General features: G+C 38.2%; 1 protein-coding gene across 4 annotated transcripts in view; it reads right to left on the bottom strand.

The window, feature by feature from the left end:
• Positions 1-15,632, bottom strand: part of LOC149284776 (ralBP1-associated Eps domain-containing protein 1-like) — a 38,381-nt gene that overhangs the window by 10,684 nt on the left and 12,065 nt on the right. For 2 of the 4 annotated variants that reach the window (XM_089496197.1, XM_089496198.1), the window contains exons 5-11: positions 15,244-15,368; positions 14,173-14,329; positions 12,152-12,215; positions 7,314-7,468; positions 6,154-6,272; positions 879-966; positions 107-208 (exon numbers count right to left, since the gene is read on the bottom strand). In XM_089496197.1, the coding sequence (XP_089352323.1) occupies positions 107-208; positions 879-966; positions 6,154-6,272; positions 7,314-7,468; positions 12,152-12,215; positions 14,173-14,329; positions 15,244-15,368 (810 nt within the window). Of the gene's footprint in view, positions 1-106; positions 209-878; positions 967-3,744; positions 3,826-6,153; positions 6,278-7,300; positions 7,469-12,151; positions 12,216-14,172; positions 14,330-15,243; positions 15,369-15,632 lie in introns of all 4 variants that reach the window. The other 2 variants (XM_089496195.1, XM_089496196.1) reach the window with 2 other exon arrangements.

The following is a 15,632-nucleotide window of genomic DNA, read 5'->3' as shown; positions in this document are numbered from 1 at the left end:
TGTAGGGGGGGGGGTCATCAGTCTAATGATGTCAGGAGGGAGCCACTAGGAAAGAAACCGTTTGCTTGCTGTACAAACAAAAGAAATATACAGTGCCACTACTTACCAACAGGATTCCCAGAAACAAATTTAACAGAAGAACTTAGATTACTCTCTTCAGAAAGTTCTTGTGGCTTTATGTGCAGGGGACTTGTGGGGTCTGTAGGATCTATAAATAAAAAAACAAACAAACAAAAAAAACAGGTAACACACTATAGTTTGTTAAACTTGTGTGGTTGACAACACTATCTTTTTCAGTGACAGTTAAACACACTTAGTGGTTGTAGGGATCCAGGAATGTTCTTATTCAGGGGCAAGCTGGTTCCTGCCATGGATCCTACACTCACTGCTTTTTGCACTCCCTGAGGCTCGAGATCATTCCAGGTCTCTGAGCAGCAGAAACGTAACTTTGCTATGCACATGCTTGAAGAAGAGCGAGAGCCTTCCTGTACACAAAGTGACATGTGATGGCCATGTGAATTCTACTTGCCCTGGGCCCCACAAATCCTGAGGGCAGGCCTTTTTTATATATTTTATTACTCTAGCCATTTGATTTTTCTTATGTACAGGTACTTATAAATTGGTCTTATTACCATTAACAGATATACCTAAGGTTAAGGTGATAAGGTCACGTTTAAAACTTTGCACCAAATCCCCTCTGTAAATAATCGCCAAACTAATATTAAACAGAAAAAATTATCTGAAAAATGTTTTTAAAATAAGGGAACCAAAAGTTCACTAAGTAATAGAACTGCGCAGTTTGTCATGGCTGCTAGCTCGTGACATAACTTTTTTGCTGTAGCAAGTAAAAACAAAAGGGATGCTTTCGAATCCCTTACCACTTCCAGTTCTTTTTAGCTCCATCTCCTGCATGTGAATTTTGCTTGGAGTCATTCTTATAGCAACAGGATGAACAATGGCAGTATCCTGATAACGCAATAATTCAAAAATAAAATTATAAAATGTACTGAGAAAGCATCACCAATGTTAAATAAGCCAATAAATGTTGGTTGATTCCTATAGTCTTGATATTTTGTAAAACGGTAAACCCAAAACATTTACTGAACATGAGTTGAATACGGTGTACTGTATATTTTTATTTATCTTATCAATGGATATACTTAGCATTTTACAGTATAACAGACATCCAAAAAGTACAGTATGTAGAAAAGTCACAGACACCATGGCTCTCCCCATAGAGCCTGTTCTCTAAGCATGAGCTTTTGAATTAAATTGCCAGTATTTTGGTAAATGTCTGTGCGCACTACTTTGGCTATAAGTACTTCTACTTTAATGTCCCTGGTGGCTTTGGTCCAGCATTAAACACAGCAGCACCCTGCTGGCACAGAATAGAGAAAACAGAAGGGCTTAGCAAATCCTTACTAGCTTTTCATAGAAAAATATGCATGGTACATGGGAACCAGAGAATAAAATAAAAAAACTGGTTTGAATGTGCAAAAACAAATATTACAATGCTGTATACTCACAGTAGAGTGCAATGTAGACTTAAAGTCATTTACTGAGTAATTTAGTAAGAATTCTTTAACTGAAATAAATTTAATCTAGCGCATTCAACGCTAAATGTGAAGTCACTGGCAACTCTGAGGTCAGTGAGGACGTTAAAATGTAGTCATATCCCGTCAATTGCCCTTTATAGCCGATACTCAAGTAACAAAGGCTTGATTAAATCTAGCGAGCACAGCTTGATGAAACAGACCCTAAAACCTGAAACCATCCACCACTAAAACACAACATGCCTAATGTTTTTGGTTCTGTGTGTAATGTCGACGCATACTATATTTAATCAGTTTAGGGCTACAGCTATTTGGTCCAGGATCAGAGCAATTTGGTGCTCTTCAGTTTTCAACTCTAACGTCCCTCTTGGTATCCCACACAAATTGTATATTTTTTTCAGCACATGTTGGGCTTTTGAAGCCACATTCTGTATGAATTTTATATTTTCAAAAATGCATTTTTCACAGTTTTATGTCTAAATACATTTTACACAACATGTGCCTATAGGGGAAAAACAAGCCAAAATATATTCATTAACTTATCTCGATTTGGAAAACAGCCCATATGTCTAGGATTTTAATCTATTTTGGCAGTTACAGCGCAAATATTACAAGGTTTCTATAACTTTTTTCCAAATCCAGTTTTGTTTTTCAAATTTAGCATGATGGGATTCTAACTGCAATAATGGCCACAGATCTCAAGATTTCACCACAAAACTGTTTCTAAACAGAAGACAACCCAGGCTACAGTATCTTCTGTACATTCTAGGTAAAGTGGAACCAGTGGGAGTAGCACCAGCCAATCACATAAATGCTATAAAAAAAACAAACAATTTTTGAGATAACACTGGTTGTTGCTTATTTCTATTGGAGCGTATCCACTATTAAAAAAAAAAAACAAGCGCTCCTAAGCATGTGAAAGAAGTGTACTGAAAAAAGGTCTATAGTGGACCCTTAGGTGTCAGAAGACCATGCCTCTCTTCTAGAAAGACTAGAAATTATATTAAGTCACCAGCTCTGGAGATCTTTCTATTCCTTTAAGACCCAATATGCTGTGGTGTTATTGCTTAAAAGAAAGATTCTGACATATACCATAATGGCTCGATTATAGGCCGCACCCTAAAAGTTAGGTGCTTTTTTTTTTTTAAAGAAAAATTGTAATGTGTAAAAGTGTAATATGTGGATATTGTTAAAGCACATCGAGCAGATGTGGCGGCAGCGGAGGTTGTTTACGCGCATTGCCGCTGCTGGTGAACGTCTGCGGGATGCGCTTAGACAATATCCCGGGCCCGCACTCCCCCCGTGGAAACTGCTGGCAGGGGAGGCTGTCTGAGCGTATCAGAGAGTAGGATACAAGTCCCCCTGCACCGCTGCAGGGGATATGTATCCTAACCCTTCTGCCTGCCCGGCGCCCGGAACTGCATCTCCGGGCCTTTGGCGATATGAATTTCGCATTTCTGCGCTAAACCCTGAATATAGGCCGCACCCCCACTTTAAAGACTATATTCGGGAAAATACGGTAATATTTTTATCTTAACATTGTAAATTAAGGTGGTAGTAGAAGCATTATTAAAACACTCATCTACAGACACCAGACGGCTCGTTTTTCCCTGCCACAACCACAAGGGATTCTGGGTAGGTGCATGCAATTAAGGTCAACAACGTACATACAGGGTTACATTTTTGAAATGTATGGTACTGGGGGAAAAAGACGACAAGATAGAAGCCTAACACCAAATATCACTGAATTGATACACTGAACTGGGGGAACAAACTGAATATAATATACTTTTTTTTTCTGGAGTTAAGAAGCATATGGAAAAATACCACATAAGAATTATACCTGCATAAATCATGTTATATCAACATTTAGTAAATTAAAAAAGAAAAACCTTTACTGGCCCATAACAGACATTTGGATGTATTTATTATACAGAGAAACTATTTATTCCTAAATCTACAGTTCTACCAGCAGTAATGTTAAATACAAAACAATCAGGCCTAATGTGATGATAGAATTTATAAGAAAAAGAACAATTAAATGTTTTCCATCTAAGTTTCTACAAATTAAGTGTTCACCATAGGCAGTAGTCACAGAATCATGCAACAGAAAAAGACTATAAAAATTACACAATCCCAATGTTAATACAAGTATTAATTTTAAAACAAGCAAGCTAAGTGGTTGACTTACAGGATCAGCTGGTGCAATGTTAGAATCAAATTGGGTCAGAGTTTGTGAGCTCGAAGAACGTTCGCTAAATGTCTCCCACTGCTGAACAGACAGAGGAGACATAAGTCAGCATGATAAGAGAGGAGAAGAAAAAGATCCAAGCAGAAACACTCATGGGTTGCACTGTAAGGCGTATTAAATATTTCAACTCAAGATTTCTATAAGGCCCCAATCTTAAATGTTATCAACGAGGCACTATTTATTTTGGCCTGTGGGTCAGAAAACACTTTTTTGTTTTATTTCAAGGGAAACTTGTCAGTGCAACCCATGGTATACGCACAAAATTAAATGTATTGACTTTCTACTAAATTACAGCATAAAGTTAATTAGAGTCATAAGTCGAGAAAGCATAGTTTTTATATCCACACACATATATATATATATATATATATATATATATATATATATATATATATTATATATGCGTGTGTGCTGTGCAATTAATTATACAGCCAAGTTGAATGCATTGCACTTTAAATCAAAGTTCTTGAAGCCCCCTTCTCCACCTTTAAATATGCTTTGATATAAGAATTGCTTATATACTTTTAGATAAACATCTATTGGCTCGGTTTTCTCTGTAACACAACCATGTGTTGTCATATGCAAATGAAACAATTCATTGAAGGACTTAATTTGTATTTGCTGAAGACTCGATAAACTCAAGGCATGTATTTGGTTTTAGTTTGTTTCACACAATATCTTACAATTGTCCTAACATCTACAGATGCAATGCTGTATACTGTAAAACAGTGTTTATGTTAGTGTCCATAAATATTATATATGACTGATGTACACAAATGATTCCATTGCAAAATGTACAAGCCAAACCAAAAGCATTAATTAAAATAATAAAATTTGCAAGCCCAATCTACTGACTACAGCAGGGCTTGTTACACATTCATTATCAGCATAAACTATGGCGGGTGCTACTAGTCCCTAGTAATTTTGAACCTTAACAAGGTATCTGATAACCACCCAGTTTATTTGCTAGTAAAAAAAAAAGCTTGTTTTAACCCTAGGTAGCTGCAAGATTCCCATCCTTTCTGCTCATAATATAAGGCTACTAAGTATTTGGATGGCAGCCAATTTTAAACAGCCATAGATAAACAAAAGGGAGAAGAGAGAAAGGCTTAAAGTTCTGATATTTTTGTTCTTTATACCTAGAACTTGCCTTAATATGTGGGACTTACTCTTCATGGCACAGATCTTTCATTATTTTTTTAATTTATTTTTTTTTAGAAAGGAAACATGCAATAATCACCAAAGCAAACCAGTCATGCAAAGAAAAAATAGGAAGAGTTACTTATGTCAGCAGTACTCATGATGTGAATCCTAGATTTGTTTACTGCGTTTGCTGTTACATGATCAATAATCCAAGTGATGTTAAAGTAGTATGCACACCCCTACCTCATAGAGCTTATTAAAATAAAAAAAAAAAAGATTTCTGGATTACTGTGACTTTTCCCTATATTTTTCCCTCTGTTAATATTTTACGTTACATGTGTGATCATTTACAGAGTAATTTGGACAATACTCGTAATTCAAGATTAACAGACATGACAACATCCAGTTTCACCTGCAGATTTTATTCAGGGCTGGACACAAGCAGAAACCATACATTTGGGAATACCAAGAAAGTTAGCATTAGTATGACGTTTCTTTTTTGCATTTTAAGTTGCAGTCAATGGAGGAATTTATTCTTTGAATAAATCAAACAAAATCAAGAGAACCTGTGTTGTCTAACATTAAAAAAGCAGTTATGCAATGTTAACATAATGTTATGTTAAGAATCAGAGTCTCAATGCAACTCAGTTCAGCCAAACAGCTGAAATACTCAAAGCAAAATAAGTGTTATATCACAATTAGACCTCGGTTTACCAATGGCTGTTTAGTCGCACGTTTTTAAGCACAAATTTTGTTTAAGCACAATTGTCAAAGCTTTGTATTAAATATGTATTTTTGTTGTGGATATTTAAAATTGTCAGCAGCAGCATCCTTTGTGGCAGAAATTTTGTTTAGGATATGTCTGCCTGTGACTTTGATGATCTTAGCTAGATATGCTAGACAGAACAGGACACAGATCCATTCATATATACTTGTGTGGGGAGTGCCATAAAGTTTGGAGGCCTTTTAGAAATTCTGCCTCTGACATTGGAGCAGCCAGAAAATTTAACTTCTGGGAGCATTTGAGAAATTCAGCCTCAACAATACACACTGCCAAGTCTACTGGTACCAATGGATTTAAGTTATGATAAAGGCAGCAAAACGTACTGCATTTGTGACAGGAACCCAGTCATGATACCTAGTAAATGTTATGTCAGTGGGGATGGCCGCACAGACAGATTTAATACATTAAGCAACTCTCCTTACCTCATTGCTCTGGTTCATCTCAGGCCACGTCTGGTTCAGAGATGGCATAGAAGGGGACTTGCTAGGAGGAGCTTCAGCAGGTGAACTTGAGAATGCAACATCACCAGACTGATCGGCAGCTTCAAAAATACACATGCTGTGTTAATGTTTACAACGCACATGCATGCAAGCATTTTTAGGCCATCTTAAAAGCGGGGCAAAAGAGGCACCTGCATCTTTTGACCCTTGAGCCCACCGCGGTCCCTACTGCAACCGGGCCCGGGTGTGAATAAATGAGTATGTGTGAATGAATACATATGTGTGTGTGGGATAGCATGGATATGTAAATAGGCAGCATAGATGGCACAGACAGGATGTTTGGGGACAAAGATGACAAGTCCTATACAGCTAATCTGGGTGCTAGGGCTGGCTTCTGGGATGTGCTACCTGTGATCTAGGTCTGCAATTTTGGGTTTCCATGCATTATTTGATCTATACCTTCAATAGGGATTTTGCTAGTGATTTTTCAGTTGATCTATACCTGCAAAGCTGGTTTTGTTTGTTTAGTTGCTCTGTACCTGCAATGCTATGTTTCATGTGTTATTTATTAATACCTACAAATACAGGGTTTGTATGTGTTTTTCAGTTGATCTATACCTACAATGTGTTTCATCTGTATTTTTGATCTATATGTGAACTATATGATGGAGGGAAAGAGGTGTGGCACAGTGACAATTTACACAGCACTTAATACAATACATATATTCAAGGGGTATGACAAGACGAGAATTGACAGATTAAGACAAACAGATACATCAGGTGGAGAGAGCCCTGCTCGCAAGCTTGCAATCTTGAGTTGGTTACAACTCGCATGTCTGTTTCAGGTCACTCACCGGACCTGCACAATTTGTTTTCTAAATAGTATTGCACACCTACCCTATCCAGCACGTGTGGCATGAGGATATCTCACACAGAGTCACAAGGTGGGTTTTTTTGGTGCTGGAGTGGTGGGTGTGATTGTATGCCAGGGAGTGGCCCAAGCAAATGCTTGCCCAGGGTCCAATCAATATTAAAGGCAGCCTTGAAGTTGAGGTCTTGTTTAATGAGGTCTTAAGAATCAAGGTTAAGAGTGGCTCATTATTTGTCAAAACGTTAAATATGTATGAAACTTAAAATAGTACCTGCAGCATCATCTAAATCTATGAGTTTTGGCATTAAGCTTTCAGGCAGTTTTTCAGGTAGATCATAACCATTTTTCCTTGCCACTACAAGATGGAAGGCAGCACAAAACTCATCCAATGTCAGTGCACCATCCTTGTCAAAGTCTGACAGCTCCCTGAAAATATAACACACATTTTTGTTTCAATAAAAACAAGCAAAAAAAGAAAAACTAGATAATTTTGACATTTACATTCAAGAACGCAAAAATCAAGTAAATATTGCTAGTAAAACTATAATCCCATGCCTAGATCACAGAGACATGAACATCTTCTATACTGAAGTTAAAAATGGGACAAGTAATTTTCCTAAGCCAAAAGAAAACACCTTGCATCCCAGAAGTTAGTTCATGTCTCAAGCACACAGTGTATCAAAAACAGAACATTACGTTAGACTTGCATGATACAGGGGTAGAAGCAGAGCCGGCCTTAGGTGTTCCGGGACCTCGAGGTGCGGCCCGCGTTTGATCAGCAGCCAGGATCACAAGAGCCCTGCTGCTTACTTGTGGGAGGGTCTATTGTACTGCACAGAGGAAGCGGGGTCACGTGAATGTATGTGATCACCTGACACTGCTCCAGTTCTTCTTCCTCTGTGCAGTACAAGAGAACGCAGAGGGTGGCCGCGCCCCCTGCTGAAGTCTGTGAGCGCCATCGAGAGCTGTAGTGCAGGTAAGGGGGTGGGGGAGGGTGTTTGAATGAGTATGCGTGATTGAGAGAATGAATCTGTGAATGAATGAAGGAATGTGTGTGTGTGATAGCATGGATGTGTAAGTGCTGGAACCTAGGCATGATGGGACTGATTGCTGTTAGCAATCACACTCCTATCATGCCAAGTCAGCCAGTACATGCTGAAACCTGGCTAGCTGCCCCCCTTGTGTATTGATGCTGCCAGCAGTATGGGGTCTGCACTTACAGCCACCCTGCACCAGCATGTACTGGCTGACTTGGGATGATAGGAGTGTGATTGCTAACAGCAATCACAGTCCCATCATGCCTAGGTTCCAGCATTTACTGGTTGCCTGGGTATAAAAAGAGTGTGTTTGCTGTTAGCACTCCTATCATGCCAAGTCATATTGTTTATTTTTAACACACTAAAATTGGACAAAAAATACAACAATATTAATTTATATATGATTGTTGACAGCAATTCTAGGTCCAGAAATCAGTGAGAGGAAAAGTAAAGGTTTTGTGTGTCATTTACTTTATTTAACTCCGCATATCTTATTAACCCCTTCGAGACAAAGGCTGATTTTACTTTTTGTACCCTTTGTGACAATGGCCTTTTTAACATTTCTGCGCTGCTTGTGTTTAGCTGTAATTTTCTTCTTTCCCGTTTACTGAACCCACACACATTAGATATTGTTTTTTTCAGGACAAGAAGGGCTTTCTTTAGATGACATTGTTTTGATTGTATCATATTATTTACTATTAAAAAAATTATAAAATATGGTGAAAAATTTAGAAAAAAATGACTGTTTCTAACTTTTAGTTGAAAAATCTTTTACTCATCTATAAAAGGTAATGAAAAAACCTGCTAAATAGATTCTACTATTTGTCCTGAGTTTAGAAATACCCAATGTTTTTATGTTTTTTTGCTTTTTTCTACCCATTATGGGGCAATAAGTACAGGTAGCGTTTTGCTATTTCAAAGCCATTTTTTCCAAATCTGGTAATTCTTCCCCCCATGTGCCATTTCGGGTATCTTTGAACCCGGCCAATGCAATTTACCCCATCAAGTCATATATTTTTGAAAACTAGACAGCCCAGGGTATTCCAAATGCTAGTATTTTAACTCTTTCCATGCACCATATCTACCACCAGTCTGTCAAACTTTATGGTAGTCATTTTTTTGCATTTGTTTTGTCATACACATTTTACTTCAGGTATGAATTAAAATGTTCTAGTTTATGTCACTATCACAAAACACCCCAATATGTGTTCAGCAACATCTCCTGAGCGCAGCGATACCCCACATGAATGATTTTGCCTGGCTGTTTGGGGGCAAAAGGGCCACATTTGGGGCATGCGCATTTTTCAATGTTGAACTTTGGCATTTGGGGATCCACTGCCCATGCCCTATTTGGTACATCTTTGAGCCGAGCCATTTCAGTGTGCCCAATAAACCCATATATTTTTGAAAACTAGACACCCCAGGGTATTTCAAATGCTAGTATTTTAACTCTTTCCATGCACCATATCTACCACCAGTCTTTGTCAAACTTTGTGGTAGTCATTTTTTTGCATTTGGTTTTCCACACACATTTTAATTCAGGTATGAATTAAAATGTTCTCGTATATGTCACTATCACAAAACACCCCAATATGTGTTCAGCAACATCTCCTGAGTACAGCGATACCTCACATGAATGATTTTGCCTGGCTGTTTTGGGGCAAAAGGGCCACATTTGGGGCATGCGCTTTTTTCAATGTTGAACTTTGGCATTTGGGATCCACTGCCCATGCCCTATTTGGTACATCTTTGAGCCAGGCCATTTCAGTGTGCCCAACAAAACCATATATTTTTCAAAACTAGACACCACAGGGTATTTTAAATGCTGGTATTTTAACTCTTTGCATGCACATATTTTACCACCAGCATTTTTTCAAAGTTTGCAGTAATATTTTTGTGTGTGTATTTTTCCCACACACACCTACTTTATGTATGAATTTACAGCTCCTGGTATATGCCGCTGTCACACGACACCCCATAATGTGTTCAGCAACATCTCCTGAGTGCAGTGATACCCCACATGCATGGGTGTGTCATTTTTTGGGGGAACTAAAAGGCCACATTTGGTACGTGTGCATTTTTGTATTTGGAAATTAGATGTGTGGCCATCCTTCCCCCCGTGTTAATTGAGACGTTGTTGAACCTGGCCCATTCAATTTACCCCATCAAATCATACATTTTTTAAAAGTAGACACCCCACGGGCATTTAATATGCCAGTATTTTAACTCTTTCCATGCGAGAATTGTTTTAAGCTAATATGCTAATTTTAGGACTTGCTCACAAAAATATATTTTTTATATATATATATATATTTTTTTTTTATTATTTTTTTTTTAAAAAAAATTTAACATTTTTTTTCAACTTGGAGGTTCCCCTGATAGTGACATCAGTGGGAAATGATTTTTACATTTTACTGTTTTTTACTATTTTTTTCTAATTATTATTAATTTTATTTTATTTTTTAATTTATTTTTACTAATCACACTGTGATTAGAAAGCTGGGCTCCATTGACTTGCATGGTGAATGCAGTACCTGTATTCAACCTGCAAGTGGAGCCAAAGTTCTCTAGATGGTCTGGACCATCTAGCGAACTTTTAAAATTTGTGGTTCCTGTTACAGGACGGCGGCCATCTTCCTTGATGGCGAAGATTGCCGGCAGCTGCGGCTGTGACCGCTCTCCGGAGCGGTCACAGCCCATCAAAAGGTTAGTGTTTGGTGTCGCTGGATGCCTCCTGATCGAGGCATTCCAGCGACACCATTTAAGTTTAGGAGGCGATCGTCGATCGCCTCCTAAACGCTTTTAAAACGGGCGTCCGCCGCCATACAAAGTATGGCGGATGTTGACGCCCCGTGGAGGGGCCAGAGATGGCCCCTTCGTGCCGATCGCGGCGTTGCTGAATGCCTCGAGGTCGAGGCATTCAGCAACGCCTTTTGGGTGCAGAAAGCGATAGTAGATCGCTTTCTGCACCCGTTTAAAGACGTGCCGGTCCTGGCACGTCAATTGTCGTAAAGCACATGCTTTTCCGTGCCGTGCCAGGACCGGCAATTGTCATTAAGGGGTTAAAGGCCATATTTTGTCACAGTGAAAAATGAGTGCGGCCCTCGCACGTATACAAAAACTTGGACACCCCTGGACTATACTATATTGGACATTGTGAGAATAACTACAGTCATGTAGGTGGAGAACAATTTTTTTTTCTTATGGACATCTTATGGAGACTGCTCTGGCATTTACTGAGAATCACAGCATGCCTAGTAACATTCAGGGTGCAAGCAGACAGCATACTTACAGACGATATTAAAGGTTTTAACCATTATGCAAATGCTACCAAAAGCCTTCAAGTAGTGGGCCAATTTAAATTGGATCATCCACTTTTTGTGTACGGCATACTTACATGGTAGGGTACCTATAATTTTTGGTTACGTAAACAGGAAAAACTACATAGAGTTTTACATGGCGGCCCCTTAGTTCCTGTGTTTTGATTTTCCAGAAATATTTACATTCAGTATGTTTAATGTTCCTACACTTAATTCTATAGTTCAGAAGTGCCTTTCCTAGCTGAACGTCAGACATTAAGCCCAAGCTGAACTCAGAAGCATCATATATTAAGCCACACTAATGCTGTAGGTATAGACATGTTTTGCCGATTTTGTGTCTTGTGTATGGATATTTGACATTACGGCAAAAATATTTATAGGGTAACAGTGCAGTGTTCCGCTCTTCAAGAGGCTTCCAAGTTGAGAGAACTAGCGTCTCAAACAGCAGATGATAGCGTAGGTGAGTAATCATGTAAAATGAATGATAGTTAATATTATGCAATAGTCATTTAAATCAGGGCAGCTGCACACCTTGCCATGACTCTGCTGATATATTTGTGAACATGTCAAGGAGAATGAAAGGGGAAAACAAGCAACTAATTGTTAGTCTAATGAAAATAGAAACCATGAACTACAAGAAAAAAACCTTCAACCCATAATTTAAGAGGCACACATTTTCACAATTAATACTTCCAACACAAACAGGCATCGTCAAATGCAATCAATGTTGCCAATACAAAATTACAACTTACCATATGTGAGAAAGTTCAGGGATAGGAAGTTTAGACTTTGTAAAAAATTCTTTTGCAGCAGAACCTAGAAAGCATAAGATAATGTCAACCTGACCAAAATACATACACACTGGTGACCATCTATAAGCATGAAGCCCACATGCATCCATTAAAATCTTTCCGTACTCCCCTTACCTGACTGAAAGCCCTTGCTTTGCATCATTAATAGTGCCTCATCTCCAGGCTATATGCTTAAAAATGTTTATGGGGCACCCCAAAATTAATAGGATTGCACCACAAAAATTGTGTTTATTGGACATTTAAAATATTTACATACAAAACAACCCATTCAGAGCAACACACACACACACACCAGATAAAAAACCAAGAAGCCAACCAAACATGTAGCTGAGCACTTGAATTCAAAGGACAGTGAGAAGAGGTTCCTAACCCTCTAGAAAACTGCAGACATTTGAAAGAACTGTGACAGAAGTCAGACTGGCAAAACCGTACAGATATTTGGTCTTGGAAGGTTTTGTTTTTGCTTTCTGCGTCCAGAGAGCGCAAAATAAAAAAACCTGCCATGCACTGTAACACAATAATTCAAATGGAGGCTTTAGCTTGTTAGTATTATATATTATACACAAACATGGGATTCAATACAACTTTTTCATACTAGGTAAGTGGCTGAATTGATACAAGACCAAGCAAGCCCAGTAGTCCTTACCAAGTGGAACCACCAGTTAATTATAAGAATACTTACACAAGATTACTGCATTTCATGGTAATAAGAAGAAGTAAAAAAAAAAAAAAAAATACGCCATGGAGGTCAGCATTGTCTCCATTTTATAAACCATTTCAATTGTGGGAAAAATATAACTTCTGCAGAATTCCCCCAAATGCATTTGCCCCTTTCCCCACACACCCAACTAAATGCCCTGCAGGTGATCCACTAATTTCCTGTCATTTCCAGTGCTGGCTCTATAAACGCTGTATGTATCTGTATGTTCAGTCCCCGGTACGCATGTGTGGAAAGTATTTTTTTCAAGGTTTCTCTTAGGTCGAACTTGGTTTCCGAGAAGTGGTCCGTCTTCTGCATAGAAGCAATCATATTTTGTATTTCTTTTGTGATATCAGTTCTCAAGATAGATAACAGAGGCACTGGTGGTTCATCTATCTCTTTCCTCATAGGGGACAGAGGCCTAACGTACTTCCGCACCGCCATGATAAGCTTTTTTTTTTTTTTTTTTTTTTAACGCTTTAATTTTATTTCTTACTCTGGTTTGAAGCCATCCTAGATAAGTCACCACAATTGCTCAAGGATTACGCTTAAAGTCGATGCAAGATTGTGAATTTACTGTAAAACCTCCATTTGCACCCGGAGCTGCAACAAGCCACACCCCCAATACTTGTTTATTTTTATACTGTTTATTACACATTTTTCTATGTCTTCTTTTACCACTACTTTTGTATAAGAACCATTTTACTCAGATTAAATATAAATTAATCAGTTTGGTTATTTAAGATTCATAGTTTTCGGAGACAGAACGTTACAGCTTTTGTAATTTGGACATTTTACCTTTTGGACTACATTGGGTTTTTCTTGGGGTTACCGAAGCCTCCTTAGGTATTTAACTTAAACTGAATTTGATGGTGGCAGCAAGAAAAGTTTGAGGTTAAGGTATAGTTGCTTTTTTACTTCCATTAACCGTTTTACGCCCAACACGCACCCAACGTGGTAAAGCTGGCAGGTAGTGGCCCTTGCTGCCTATGCGACACCTACCTATACAAGAGTGAAAAAAAAAACCAAGAGTGCACAACAAAGGGGAACCCATAACGCTCAATGCTGTCCACATTATAGGACAAAAAAAATGGTTTTGCCCATACAAGTTAAGAAAGAAAGAAAAAAAAAACTGCAACAGCATAGCGATTACATAAAAACACACGCGTGAAAAGCAAATTCCTGTCATCATCTCATGTTACACATGTGAAACATTTCATTATGCGACAAAACCATGATCTGCCTTTGCACAAACTCTTACCTGGAATAAAGCCATTCAGATCAGCCTGAATGTTTTTGAACTGAATTACATAATACTGTCTTTGCTCGTCTGTTATCTTCCAGGGATCGTCGTAACTACTGGATTGTCTACGAATTTCGTTTGTGGTGGAGGCCACAGTGCGTACTGTTGTCTGGTCCTAGAATTAAAAATTAATGCTATCTAAAGTATTAACTAAGCATGGTAAGTATAAGAACACCCTATCTGCACATACCAGTATATGGTGTTACATTATACGCCATACAACATTGAAGCAAAACATTAATAACAGCTGTAGAAAGTAGTACATTTTCCTTACCCATCGGGAGACAGTAAAATGTAGGTAAGTAATCAACAAATATCGAAATGTTACTTTAATTGTATTCTCACATACATTGAATTAAGATTTAAAAACTATATGGAAGGCATTTAAGCAAATCAAAGGAAAAAGGGCTACATGCAAACATTTGTGCGCATAAGATGAAAGCATTGCAGTAAAGAACATTCACTGAGATCAAGTGCGTATAGGGGCAGTGCTGGCAGGCATTCACCTAATTACATAAAGAGCTAAACATAGTAATGAATCATGTAACATATGTAACTGGCTGCTGAAAAGTATTTTAACTATTCATTTTCCTAATGGCAGTTTGTCATATAGACCTTACCTTTCCATTTGCAAAATAGGCTGCCCAGAGAAATCATACCAAATATGAGGCTCCATTACCATTTAAAGCTGTTCCTATCAAAATGTTAAATTATGTTGCTGAAAGATAATAGCGCCTGTTTTTTTGAGTATAACCAGTATCAAGAGACTGGTGAGGTAAGACCAAGCAGCTCTGACACTTTTACTTGAAAACTAACAAGTAAAAAAATGGGCTATTAGGGAGTGCTTCGCATGTTTACTGATATTTGGATAATTGGCTATTTAAGAATTACATGTTGTGCCATCAGCTAAAAATCAAGAACATCCTTATCGCCATGCAATAGAAGCTTGTGGAAAACGTAAAAAATAGTAAAGCATGAGGAAAAAGCCATTCCAACAAAACAAGTATGCAACCAAATAAAATGTCACACCTGGACAGAGGCAGGATGCATGGCTAAAGGAGCACTGCTTGGTGGTGTATCTGCAAAACTGACCCAGTTTTCCTGATGGGGTAGAGGAGAATGCGCTGCCCAAATCCCTTCACCAGATGAGCCACCTGAAACAGTAACCCAAAAACATACAGATTACACTCATGGAAACCTATGACTCAGCAGTAGCTTAAGTACTGTAGCCAATAAAGACTGTAGAAATAAAATCACAGTGATTCTATCACCGTCACGAATTGGGATATTAGTCGTAAACACTGACAGAGGCGAAGAGGATAACTGAACAGAATATACAGTATTTCCAATAAAAGCACATGAACGTTTTAGTTATAGGTTTTTCAGCGTCTTTTAGCGGCTAACAAATACGAGAATTG

This window comes from Sceloporus occidentalis, unplaced genomic scaffold (genome assembly GCF_023333645.1).
Source record: "Sceloporus occidentalis isolate IW3139 unplaced genomic scaffold, rSceOcc1.0.p SCAF_88, whole genome shotgun sequence".
Lineage (NCBI taxonomy): Eukaryota > Metazoa > Chordata > Lepidosauria > Squamata > Phrynosomatidae > Sceloporus > Sceloporus occidentalis.
The sequence above is the reverse complement of the archived record's forward strand: the minus strand, read 5'-3'. Positions and strand labels throughout refer to the sequence as shown.